The following is a 13,624-nucleotide window of genomic DNA, read 5'->3' on the forward strand; positions in this document are numbered from 1 at the left end:
CTACTGAGCCCATGTGCTCTAGGGTCTGTGCTCCACAACGAGAAGCCACTGCAAGGAGAAGCCTGCGTGCAATGGAGACCCGGCGCAGCCAGAAACAAAATCAAAAATGGCTAAACACAGTGTATTCGGAAAATACAAAAATCAGAGTGCAGGGTGTGGCTAGTTCTGCTGGACTACACGGGGGCTGCAGCCTCATTACCTCTCCAGAGATGGGGGCTGCACCTACGGATGACTGAAAAGCAACTTCACTCTCCTGTTATACGGCCAGCCGAGCACCTGCCACATCCCAGGTGCTGGCAGAGACCTCGTCTCACTTAACGCTTAACAGCTCCCCAGGTTCTCTCCCGCCACCGTGCAACCCTGAACATCTGCCAACCCATCCTGTGACAACTGAAGATGGGGAAGGCGGGGCTGGGAGGGGAGCAGAACAGGCCAAATTAAGGCGGAGGGGAGGGGAGGGCCAAGAAAGAGAATGAGGACCAGGAGGCAGCTCCAGGTTTCTAAGTCAAAGGTTCCCCTGCCAGAGAGAAGCTACTGGATTCACCACTCATTCATTCAGCAAACATGCCAGCCAGGCACTGGGCTCCTTGCAGCAGACACAGCAGCAAATCATGCCAAAGGTCCTGCCCTCCGGGAGCTTGCATTCATTCATGATCTCAACACTGGACTAGGCAATGAGGACACAGACAGTAAAAGACTCAAAGCCAGTGCCCTCAAGGAGCTTCCAACCCAGCAGAGGCGTGTGGGAAGCAGTGTGAGAAGGGATGTTAGTGCACAGGGATGCAGAGTGAGAACACACAACAGTATCACCTAACTAGGGCCTCTCAACCCCCACACTGTTGAAGATAGGAGGATCAAATTCCCTGCTGGGGGGTAGGGGGGGGCTGTTAAGGGCTGAATTGTGTCCCCCGCCCAAATTCATATGCTGAAGTCCTAACCCTCAGTGCCTCAGAACCTGACTGTATTTGGAAATGGGGATCTTTAAAGAGGACCCTGACAAAAGTCTCAGATTACAACCTCCAGAACTGTGAAAAAGTAACCTATCTTTTTAAGCCACTTATTCTCTGGTACTTTCTTATTGCAGCCCTGTGTATTTATTTATATCCTAACATGCCTATGTGCTTATTGGAGGATGTGTTAGCAGGATCCCCGGCTATCTAGTTACCAGAAGCCCCTCCCACTCTCAAACAGGTAACTAAAATTCCAGACATTGCCAGATGGCCCCTGGAGGGCAGAATCACCCGCAGCTGAAAACCAGCATAACCCAGTCTCAAAAGTTTCAGTGAAAGTCTTCTAAGGCAGCTGCTGTTAAACTGCAGAAATTAACTTGGCTAAGGAGGGTTGGAATCCGTCCAGATTTACGCCTGCAGTCCCAGCGTCGTTTGCAATAGCATCCTCATTCGCTTTCAAAAGTGCTCCCTTTGGCAGTTACATCCTATGATCACCTTTGGTTTGGAGGGAGAAAGTCCTTGTCCAACTGCAGGAGCTATGATGTAACTAGAGACTAAAGTAAGTGTGTGTGGGGGTGTGTGTGTGTAGGGTAGTGGGGTGGTTAGAGATGATGATGACAATGATAGGTGCTGGGAATAAACAGAAGGGCCTCTGGGTATGTTAGTTGTTGCTGTTCAATGGCTAAAGCGTGTCCGACTCTTTGTGACCCCATGGACTGCAGCACACCAGTCTTCCCTATCCTTCACTATCTCCCCAAGTGTGCTCAAACTCACATCCATTGAGTCAGTGATGCTAGAGTTTGGATTTTATCCTGAGGATAACAGGGAGCTACTGCAAGTGTTAAACAGACGTGATCAGATTTGCATGAGAAAGAACTCTCAAACCATAACCAGGACTGGGAAACTACTTAAAATCTGTGTAGGCACAAAAGACAGCCAAGGGTATTGACCATATTCAGGAAGGGTGCCGAGATTAAGGATAATCAGACATGAGAATAAGTAGGAAATGGTCAGTGCAGTTCAGTCGCTCAGTTGTGTCCGACTCTTTGCAACCCCATGGGCTGCAGCACGCCAGGCCTTCCTGTCCATCACCAACTCCTGGAGTTTCCTCAAACTCATGTCCATTGAGTTGGTGATCCATCCAACTATCTTATCCTCTGTTGTCCTGTTCCCCTCCCACCTTCAATCTTTCCCAGCATCAGGGTCTTTTCCAACATCAGTTCTTTGCATCAGGTGGCCAAAGTACTGGAGTTTCAGCTTCAGCATCAGTCCTTCCAATGAATATTCAGGACTGATTTCCTTTAGGATGGACTGGTTGGATCTCCTTGCTGTCCAATGGACTCTCAAGAGTCTTCTCCAACACCACAGTTCAAAAGCATCAATTCTTTGACACTCAGCTTTCTTTATATTTATAGCCCAACTCTCACATCCATACATGACTACTGGAAAAACCATAGCTTTGACTAGATGGACCTTTGTTGGCAAAGTAATGTCTGTGCTTTTTAATATGCTGTCTAGGTTGGTCATAACTTTTCTTCCAAGGAGCAAGCATCTTTTAATTTCATGGCTGCAGTCACCATTGACAGTGATTTTGGAGCCAAAAAGATAAAGTCAGCCACTGTTTCCCCATCTATTTCCCATGAAGTGATGGGACCAGATGCCATGATCTTAGTTTTCTGAATGTTGAGTTTGAAACCAACTTTTTCACTCTCCTCTTTCACTTTCATCAACAGGCTCTTTAGATCTTCGCTTTCCGCCACAAGGTTATCTGCGTATCGGAGGATATTTCTCCCGGTAATCTTGACTCCAGCTCGTGCTTCATCCTGTCCATCATTTCTCATGATGTACTCGGCATATAAGTTAAATAAGCAGGGTGACAATATACAGCCTGGAAGTACTCCTTTCCTGATTTGGAACCAGTCTGTTGTTCCATGTCCAGTTCTAATTGTTGCTTCCCAACCTGCATACATATTTCTTAGAGGGCAGGTCAGGTGGTCTGGTATTCCCATCTCTTTAAGAATTTTCCAGTTTGTTGTGATCCACACAGTCAAAGGCTTTGGCATGGTCAATAAAGCATAAGTATGTGTTTCTCTGGAACTCTCTCGCTTTTTCTTTTTTTTTTTTTGACAATTATTTAAGACCTTTATTAACAGGTGCTTGCAGTTTGTTGACTTTTTTTTTTTTTTTAAATCAAGCTGTAAACTTTTATTACAAATTAAAAATGAGGTTCTTAAAAATCTCAACTTGACCAGATATGAAACAATTTAAAAACCTTTATAAAGGTTTATTGAGAAAAAACAGGCTTTTTTTTTTTTTAAAAAACACGTTTGTCATTACCAAAAAGAGACGTCTTTAGGTAAAAATAATAAAAACCCCATGCTGCATAGATAATGCAGATAGTTCTAGTTATCTGGTCAACAGGCAAAAAGCAAGCACTTAAGGTCTTCAGCTCCAATCTTTTGTTCATTTCTTATTGCTGGAATTTCATATTCATTTCTTCTTGTTGGATGACTAAACCGGATGATGGTAGAGATGGTAAGCCGGCATTTACTCAGCCCCGCCCTGCTCAGCCTCGGGAGCGGACAAATTCTCAGCTGGTGGATCGGCTGCTTTTGTCTCTTTGCCATCTTGTGGTTTAGGGTTTTCTGGGCGTCTGCGTCGGTAATTGAAGTTGCGGCGGTACCGACGTTGAGGTGGTTGCTGACCTTGGGTCTCATCTCCTTGATTTTCCTTATCTTCTTCATTGCCGTCCTCTCTGGGCTGTCTTTGGCGAGGAGGGCCCCTGCGGAATCGTGGTCTATAACCCCTATACATATTCTGTCTCACTGGTCTACCTTGTTCTCCTGCACCCTGGTTGTCAGCACCCTCCATCACTTCTCCCTGCACAGGAGGGTTGGAGTACTGTGGTCGACGCCCATAGGGTCTCCGCATGTAGTAAGGTGGGAACCTCCGCCTGCGGTGGGGCCGGCGCTGTTGGGCCTGGCCTTCGGGAGCGCTCTCCGATCCCTCATTCTTTTCCCCACTCTCACTATTCTGGTAATTCTGCTGGTAATTGCGTGGAGGACCCCTGCGACGTGGATAGCGCCAATAATGGTTACGGTCTGCTGCGTATTTACTGCCTTGCACTGGAACTCCACCAGGGCCTGTAACATTTGCTGCCTCCGCACCCTTTTCTCCTTCAACAACATCAAACTCCACAGTCTCTCCATCTCCTATACTGCGAAGGTACTTCCTGGGGTTATTCTTCTTTATGGCAGTCTGGTGTACAAATACATCTTCCTTGGTGTCATTCCTGTTGATGAAACCATATCCGTTCCTTACATTGAACCATTTTACTGTTCCCAAAACCTTCGTTGCGATGACCTTCTTGTCCCCGCCGGCAGGCGCCGCCGATGTGAGGCCGCCCGGGCCGCCGCTCCCTGCGCCGCTGCCCGTCGTGCCGGGCTTGGTGTCGGCAGCGCTGAGGGCGGGGGCGGCGGGGGGCTGCTGGGTCTCGGCCTCGCTGCTCATGGTTGCGGTGATGGTGACTGGGGCCGGCTGCGGCAGCTGCGGCTCCTCCCGGGGTGTGATGGTAACTAAGCCGGCGGCGGCGGCGGTGGGGCTGCTCAGGGCTCTCTGGGGTCCGCTCTCCGCTCCCGCTACCGATCGAACTCGCTTTTTCAATGATCCAACGGACATTGGCAATTTGACCTCTGGTTCCTCTGCCTTTTCTAAATCCAGCTTGAACATCCATCTGGAAGTTCATGATTCACGTACTGTTGAAGCCTGGCTTGGAGAATTTTGAGAATTACTTTGCTAGTGTGTGAGATGAGTGCAATTTCTTCCACTCTGGGAGAAAAAGTCAGATTTAAAGTGTTGTTTTTACATCTTTTAATTGTACTACTGGATTTGCAATGAGATCGCAGACCAACGTTTAGGAGCTGAGTTGATGTCCTAAGATGTGGTAGAGGACAGAGCACCGTGAAGGACGCTCTCACATATGTTCAACACCTGATACAAAACATGCCCACTGGGGGCACTGGGCTCACCTGGGGAAAAGGACAGCTGACTGCGTAGTTCCTCAGTAATCACACCACGCCAGGCTTGTGCTTGTCTGTCTCCTTTCACACATACACAATCACCAAAAAATGTTCCCCAAATATGTACATATGTGATATGAACAAATTTACCTTCATAGATAGCTAAGGAATTACATTTGAGCATAAAGTGAAAGCGAAGTCACTCAGTCACGTCCGACCCTTTGCGACCCCATGGACTGTAGCCCACCAGGCTCCTCCGTCCATGGGATTCTCCAGGCAAGAATACTGCAGTGGGTTGCCATGTCCTTCTCCAGTGGATCTTCCCGACCCAGGGATCGAACCCAGGTCTCCCGCATCGCAGGCAGACGCTTTAACCTCTGAGCCACCAGGGAAGCCCCAATACTTGAGCATAAAGATGCAGGCAAATGCTATTCGCAACAACCTTGACATTAGAAAACACTGGTAAAACCTAAAAATGACCACTTTTGCTCATATTGAGAAATATAGCATGACATCGTTTCCAAATCCCAAGGAAACCAGGGCAGACTACTGTGAGGAAATATAGGTGGCAGGAACAGAATAAAAAATGGGATCACCCAACCAAAATCACATCCCATCTCTTTGTTCGCTGCTGTATCCCCAGTACCTAGCACAGAATCTGGCATATGACAAGTCCTCAATAAATACCTGTAAATTAACATATTTTCAATTAAGGAAAGGGAAGCACAAAAGAATTTAAATAATCCACCCAGGTCTCTTTCTCTCTCTCTCTCTCTCTCTCTCTCTCTCACACACACACACACACACACACACACACACACACACACACTCTACTGGAACCAGTGTTCACTGTACAAGGCAATCACAATTACTGATACATAATGACTGGCTTTTATGTAAGCATTACAAAACTCGATATTACTAGGACATTATCTTTAAGTAAATTACCTTGTGAGGACCCTCTAGTTAATCATCTCGGTAAGTTTATAGACAAAAATAGCATTTGCACAAATTCTAGGGGACACAAACACCTAGCACAATTCAGGCACCATAATTAGTGGTTCAATGGCTCCTCCTCCTTTATCTCACTGTAAGGGAAATTACCCAAACACACAGCGTAAGAAACCACTATGGCTAAGCACTTAAAAAGCTTAATATATGCTAATCCAACATCACCCCCATCAATTACGGAATAAGCAGCTTTTGAATCAAGGAGCAATCACTTTCCAGTTTTGTGACATTATACAGGTTAACATCTAAGACTCAGTTTCTTAACCTATAAAACAGAATAATAGTGGGAATTCCCTGGCAGTCCAGTGGTTAGGAGTTCTCACTTTCACTGCAGGGGCCCAGCTCCATCCCTGGTTGGTGAACTAACATCCCACAAGACCACCAGCTTGGCCAAATAATAGTTAAGTGTCTACCTCACAGAAGTAATCCATACCTCATACATAGGAAGTGCTTAGTAAATATTAGTTTGCATTTTTATTGCAATAAGCAACACACGTGCTCAGTTCCTAACGTGTCCAACTATTCGCGACCCCAAGAACTGTAGCCCGCCAGGCTCTGTCCATGGAATTTCCCAGGTAGGAATAACCGAGTGGGGTGCCATTTCCTTCTACAGGGGATCTTCCCGACCCAGGGATCGAACCTGCGTCTCCTGCACTGGCAAGCCAGATTCTCTACCGCCCTGAGCCACCAGGGAAGCCCAATAACCAACATGAAGACCTCTAAAATAAACAGTGTGCCCTTCGATTTACACCATGTGGCAGAAAGAGACTAAGCTCTGAAAGAACAACTCTAGGTTCGGGACAACTCTCCTTATCTAACTTTATGACCTTGGGCGGGTCAACTCTGCTAGAACCTCAGCTTCCCACTCTTTAAAATGGGGGTGATCATCCCCACCTTGTAGGACTGTTAGACCATCAAGTGAGATGGGTACACAGTGCCCACCGAGCCCAAGAGCAGGTGCTCACCGAATGGCAGTTCCCTCTGCCCCGCCGCTACAGGCCAGGAAGTAGCGGGATGAGAAAGGAATTGGGCAGGGGAGCAGTGGATGGCGGGAAAGAGGCCTCCAGAAATGCTGCCAGAGAGAAGGTTCACGGCCTCGGGGCGTTTCGTCCCCTCCGCGAGACTCCACGCAGCTCTTCCTCCTTCACCGCTTCTGAGCAGCCATTTGGGCCTCTCTGCCTCCTGCCGGCCCACTTCCCCCGAGCGGTTCCGCACTTAGGTCAGAAGACACACTCCACCCCGCTACCCCCGTAGCTAGAGCCAAGCGAGTCACTCCTTTCCAGGCCTTGGGCGCTAGAGCCTGCCCTCACCTGTGAAGCTGACACCGGGTCTCAATGTCAGCAGCGCCCCGGGACCGCGACCTCCCAGGGAAGGCGGGAAGGCGGTGACGCTCAAATTGCGGCCCAGCGACGCCCCTACCACGCCCCCCATGGGTGGCCTGGCCCCTCTCCCCGCTGCAGCCGGCAGCCGCGGGGTCCCCACAGCCACCAGCAACCAGCGTGTGGAGCACCGCGCCGCCATCTTGGCCCGGGGACACTGCGCCTGCGCCATCCGGCTCAAAGCAGCCTCACGAGGACGACGCACGCGCGCAGAGCCGGCGCTTCCGGGGGCGGGGCCTGCTACGGTCACTCGAGAGGGGAGGTGGGGGAACTACGAGCGTTGCGCGTGCGCATCCGCACCGAGTGCACTTTCTCGGTCGCCGACGCCGAAAAGGTATTTAATCTAAAAAGTGCTAATTGATAACTTGGCTTGAGAAGACCCTTCATTCTGTGCTGAACGATCAATACTGCACCTTATCTGTGTAAAGACGTGATTGAATGTAGCCAAATATAACGGGTCTGAGGGGCCTGGGCGGGGGCGGACTACAAGTCCCGGCGTGCCATGCGGCCGTGCATCCCGCAGATCCCAGCATGCCTTACGGCTCCCTTTCTCTTGACCCTGAGCCTCAGGTCTTCTTGCCGAGGCTTACTCACTCGTGTGCGCAAGCGGTTCCCTTCGTTAACCTATTCCCAGTGCCAGGCTTTATGCTTACTCTTCCTCTGGCTGATTCACCACGAAAAGGACTTGGATCGCTCGGCTCTCTCCTAAGCGTATTTGCCTTCTCCAAACCTGTAGTGAACTTGCCGGTCGCTGTGAGCTGAGCTACCCAAAAACGAATTTAATAAACATTGTGGGTGTCACGTGCGTTCTAGAACGTCGAGGATACAGTGATGATTGACACGCCATCCGTGCTTTGGAGGAGCACACAGTGAGGCGAGAGGCATCTTAGCCACTGAGATAACGTGGTCAGTGCTACTGAAGGTATAAACAGTGTTACAGGCCCACAGGCGAGGGAGTTTCTCCGACAGGTTGAGGGTATTTCGGTGTCAGGGAAGGCATCTAAGAGGAAACGTTTGAGTTGGACGTTGGTGAAAACTACGCCAGGTTGGAGGGGAGGGGAAGAGTTTTCTAAGTAGCAAGAACTTCAAAAGCAGATGCGAAAGTACTTGCCCTGTATGCGCTAGCTAAACTTGGGATATATGACTGGAGATAAGTCTAGAAAGAACCTGATCTGGTTAGTCCTGCAGAGGGGTTTCCACTTTCACACTCCCACCACCACCACCCCTAACAATAGAAAGGGAACCTGAGGGCTCCTGGATGGATTTAAGGTGATGTGTGCTCCTTGCTTCTCCCCCATTACACATGACATTTTTGTGTATGTGGTTATTAATCTGGGGAAATATACATAGCTTTCATCAGTCAAATTCTCCATAGGCTCTAAGATTGAAAGAAGGTTAAAAACCACTGGTCCAGTGAAGAACAGTTAGGAAGCTGCTGTAAACTGTAAGGAATACTTGAGAGTTTGGGCCAGGGAATTCAGAGAACTGAGGTGAGCAAGGGATGTTATAGAGAAACAGGAAAAGATTGACATGGGAGGGGAAGTGGGTATAAGTTTGTTTGATATATTCAACAAATGTTTAAATGTCTCCAGCATAGTGCTTTTGGGCTTCCCTGGTGGCCCAGACAGTAAAGAATCCGTCTGCAATTCGGGAGACCTGGGTTCAATCCCTTGGTTGGGAAGATCCCCCGGAGAAGGGTGTGGCAACCCATTCTAGTATTCTTGCCTGGAGAATTCCCACGGCCAGAAAAGCCTGGCAGGCTACAGTCCTTGGGGTTGCAAAGAGTCGGACATGACTGAGCAACTCAGCACAGCACAGCATAGTGCTTTGAGAGTATGGGCTCTGGAGTCAGACTGCCTGGGGCTGAATCCCAGCTCTGCCAGTTAACAGCTGTGTGTCCTTCGACGACTTCCTTTACCTCTCTGTGCCTGTTTCCGTTCTCTCAAATGGGGAATAGTAGTACCAGGGTGTAGTAATACTTCAAGGGATCATCTGAGGAGAGAGTGAGATCATCCACGTAAAGCCTTCATACTGTACTCGGCACGTGGTAAGCGCTCAGTGTGTGCTCAGGCTCTGTGCTAACCACTGGGACACCGGAGAGAACGCTGACAGGTACTTGCCCACAGGGATCCCAAAGCCTAAGGGGAGGCGGGAGGGTGCTGATTGAGAGAAGTACAGCTTTCAGGAATGAAAGTTGAGAACAAAAGCCAAAGAGATTTTCATTCACCACCTCAGAGTGAGTTAGGAATGAGGGCTCACTAGTATGAAAACTTTGTCAGCCTTGTAACCCTCATTTTTTGGTATTTTAGTCTCCCTCTCCTATCTATTTCCCCATAGTGATTAACAGCGAAGATCCTCCATACAGAAAGTGGGTATGTATTCTTGTTTTAGCAGGTAATAGGAAGGCCATTTGTCAGGGAGCCTATATCTCCTCTTATGAAGCAGAGAGCCCCAGGGTAGTGGAGTAGATGAGGGTGGATACTAAAGGAGGGAAGAAAGGCCCTGAACAAAACACAGAAAGCCTCTGGCAAGATTCCCTGGTGAGTGGACTTCCCTGTGATCCAGTGGTTAAGAATTCACCTTCCAATGCAGGGGACATGGGTTCAATCCCTGGTCGGGAACTAAGATCCCAGATGCCACAGGGCAATTATACCTGCATGTGTCAACTAGGGGCAACTATACCCGCATGCCTCAACTAGAGACACAGCCAAAAAAAAAAGACTCCCTGGAGAGAGGAGTAGCCTAGTCCTGCTCCTGGTTTCTCTCACTGCTAATCACCGTAGAAAAACAGATGATACAATTACTAAATGTGAGTATGGTACAAAGCGTGGGAAGTCTCCACAGAAGTGATCCTTGGTTTGTGCTTCCTGAATCAGCCTCAGTTGATGGTTGTTTGGAGACAATGAACATGCTCTTTTTATGTTCTTTAAGCAGTGGTCATTCCAAACTAAAAATCCTGGGAAAGGAGCGGTTTGGGGGGAAAAGATAATGAAGCGGTTTTTTTTTTCTTTTGGCTGCGCTGGGTCTTCACTGCAGTGGTTGGGTTTTCTTGTTGCGGAGCACAGGCGTTAGGCGTGTGAGCTCAGTGGTTTCTGCTTGCTGGCTCTAGGGTGCGCAGGCTTCAGTAGTTGCGGCACAAGGGCTTGTTAGCTGTGGCTCTCGGGCCCTGGAGCATACAGGCTTCAGTAGTTGTGGCGCACTGGCTTCGTTGCTCCGCAGCAGGTGGAATCATCCCGGACCAGGGATCGAACCCATGTCTCCTGCATTGACAAGCAGGTTCCCATCCACTGTGCCACCAGGGAAGTCTGATAATGAATTATTTTTATTTGGATGTAACAACCTTGAGACATCTATGGGACCAATTTCAGGCAGTCTCTTTTCGGTTCACAAAGAACTTCTCATGTTTTCTCTCTTGATACAGTCACAGCCCTCTAGGTTAAGTAGGGCAGAGGCTAGCCGCATTTTTATGAATGGACCCTCTCCCCAGCCTCCCACAAAACACCACCAAACTAAGCTCTGAAAAGTGGAAAAACTTGTCCAACGTCACACAGCTTGTGAGTCAGTGAACCAAGATCTTCTAACAGCGAAACCAGAACTCTTTCCTTTAAACCATGTGCCTTCATAGATTATGATCAATAGTTCCCAGTTATACAGCTCTGGATGGCTTACAAAGCACTTCCTCATGCAGAGTTTCATTTGCTTTTCACAACGAAAGGAAGCAGGGCTAATATTTATTACCACCCTCACCTACAGACTATTTCACTGCCATCCAAGTCTTTCAGCTGTGATGAAATGCAAACAGATTCTCCCCAGGCTTGTTATTAAAAAACTAAGATGAGCACACAGGATACAGCTACCCACACTGTCAGGCAGAATATGTCCTGGGTCTGCTTCCTCCACCACCTTCCCCCAACTCCCGCTGCCCCCTTCTCTAGTCTAAAGCTAAAAACTTGAGCTTTAAGGAGAAACAAACGTTTTGCAAGAGGCAGACAAGTTGCATAAGCCTCTCCCTGTCTTCACTTCTCATTTTACTATTCCACTGGGCCCTCTCGGCTCCCCTGAGTTGAGGAGGTCTGTGAGCGCTAGCAGGGAATTGAAGTATGGTCCACCGGGACATGCCGGACTGAAGGCCAAGGGAGACCAGAGGGTCTACCCCATGATTTCCAGTGGACACTGGCCACCTGAGGTACAAGGGACCTCCCAAGTCCTTGGCTCTGTGATGGAGTGATGGTCCTTCTCCACTGTGAGTGAGGAGCCCTTCCAGGGAGGGCAGATGGGCCTAAGCCTTCAAGGGCAATACAAGCCAGCTCACCATTTCTCTAGTTGTAGTGTTTTCTTTCCTCCCCAAGAGTGTGTGTGTGTGTTAGTTGTTCTGTTGTGTCTGACTTTGTGACCCCATGGACTGTAGCCCGCCAGGTTCCTCTGTCCATAAGGATTCTCCAGGCAAGCATACTGGAATGGGGTGCCAATCCCTTCTCCAGGGTATCTTCCGGACCCAGAAATTGAACCTGGGTCTCCTGCATTGTGGGCAGATTCTTTAACCATCTAAGCTACCAGGGAAGCCCAAGAGAGTATGGGGCAATTGCGAGGAACTGTGGAGTGTCGGGCCCAGATGTTTCCAGGCCTAACCTCTGCAATGGGTGCAGTCCCCTGCAGCAGGAGATGAACTGTGTCCTTGCCTGGCTCACCCAGGTATTTCCAATGGGACTTTCATGTTAATGATCTCCTTAAAGGCCCTTTAAACCACAAGTGACTCCAGCTCCCAGCTGAATACCCTTCTGCCCAAACTAGACTTAAACTTAGCAGTGTTTTACAAACCTGAGAAATGAACTTTAAAAAAAAAAATATTTATTTAATTTGGCTGTGTGGAGTCTTAGCTGCAGCACCAGGGATCTTCTTCATGTCATGTGGCTTCTTTTATTGTGGCTCATGGACTCTCTAGTTGTGACCTTTGGGCTTAGTTGTCCCATGGTATGTGGGATCTTTGTTCCTCAACCAGCGATTGATCCCATGTCCCCCTGCATTGCAAGGCGAATTTTTATTTATCATTTTCTTTTAATTATAGGGGGGTGGTTACCTATGCTGTGTAGCCCGCCATGCTTCTCTGTCAATGGAACTCTCCAGGCAAGAATATTGGAGTGGGTTGCCATTCCCTTCTCCAGGGGATCTTCTCAACCAAGAGATTGAACCTGGGTCTCTGGCATTGTGGTCAGATTCTTTATGGTCCAAGCCACCAGGGAAGCCCTGCAAGGTGGATTTTTAACCATTGGACCACCAGGGAAGTCCCTGAAAGGAACTCTTAAATGGCAAAAAAAAGAGGGGGGGGGGAATCACAGATGCTGAAAATGAAACTCTGGATCCCCCAGTGATTAGGAGACTCCAAAGTGCAAAACATCACCTTAGAAAATGACAGACTTTTCTATGGAAATGTCCTTTAGTTGTAAATTATCACCACAAAAGTTAAAGTGTGTGTTTCTATTAAAATATTCAGGGACTTCCCTGGTGGTCCAGCGGTTAAGACTCTGGGCTTCCATTGCAGGGGGCATGGTTTCAATCCCTGGTCATGGAACTAAGATTCCCCCATGCTGCATGGTGTGGCCAAAAATAAATATACATAACTTGCAAAAAATCAGAACAAATCACTAGATGTAGTAAGACTCCTGAACCCCAAGACTACATGGGTGCACCTCCATAAACAACAAAATAACACCACAGGCTGCAGTCATGTTTTCCTCCACTTTTGAAATGTATTTTGTTGCTTAATAGTTCTTTTCCTCTGTTGAGATAACTACACATGCCTTTCTATGTCAGCTCCTGAAATGAACATGGCAGGCCTTATGCATAAAAAAAATGTTTTCAATGTATATTTTAATAAACAGTCATTTCAGGGGCAGATAACTAGATCTAAATAATTTGCTGTTGGCACTGACGCTGGCCTCGTCCCTCCCTTTCTTACAAAAATTCTAGTTTACGGAAACCACTGACCTTGCTGAAGATTAAGGGAACACCATGTCAGAAACTGCTTTTCTTTAGCATCATAGTATAAAATAAGATGCCTCCTAAGGCTCTTTAATGCTTGTATGTGTGTGTGTTTGGTTTCTTTTTGCTTGTCCCTTTTCTTTCCACTGATGTCTCTTCCTGTGGTTACACGAAGCACTTCTGATTTTTCTAGAATGAGGACTTCACTACAACTGGACTGCCAAATTCTTGTTCATTATTAATTACTCTTGGAAATAGGACCTGTGAAATCAACATCTTCTTGTCA

The 13,624-nt window shown here is 48.0% G+C and overlaps 3 protein-coding genes across 4 annotated transcripts in view; 1 reads left to right on the top strand and 2 right to left on the bottom strand.

Moving 5' to 3' along the window:
* The window catches only part of DNAJA3 (DnaJ heat shock protein family (Hsp40) member A3), a 30,210-nt gene extending 22,675 nt beyond the window's left edge, over positions 1 to 7,535 (bottom strand). For both annotated transcript variants that reach the window (XM_043455674.1, XM_043455673.1), the window contains exon 1: positions 7,291 to 7,535. In XM_043455674.1, the coding sequence (XP_043311609.1) occupies positions 7,291 to 7,531 (241 nt within the window). In that variant the 5' untranslated portion in view covers positions 7,532 to 7,535. The remainder of the gene's footprint in view (positions 1 to 7,290) is intronic.
* Positions 3,243 to 4,643, bottom strand: LOC122433112 (Y-box-binding protein 1-like). Its single transcript, XM_043455675.1, has one exon. The coding sequence runs from the start codon at positions 4,626 to 4,628 to the stop codon at positions 3,498 to 3,500; it is 1,131 nt and encodes a 376-aa protein (XP_043311610.1). The 5' UTR covers positions 4,629 to 4,643; the 3' UTR covers positions 3,243 to 3,497.
* A 90-nt stretch (positions 7,536 to 7,625) lies between the features above and the next one.
* Positions 7,626 to 13,624, top strand: part of LOC122433328 (coronin-7) — a 61,571-nt gene continuing 55,572 nt past the window's right edge. The window contains exon 1 of the mRNA XM_043456156.1: positions 7,626 to 7,693. The gene's annotated coding sequence lies outside the window, so the exon portion shown is untranslated. The remainder of the gene's footprint in view (positions 7,694 to 13,624) is intronic.

Source organism: Cervus canadensis, chromosome 32 (genome assembly GCF_019320065.1).
Source record: "Cervus canadensis isolate Bull #8, Minnesota chromosome 32, ASM1932006v1, whole genome shotgun sequence".
NCBI classification, from domain to species: Eukaryota; Metazoa; Chordata; class Mammalia; order Artiodactyla; family Cervidae; genus Cervus; species Cervus canadensis.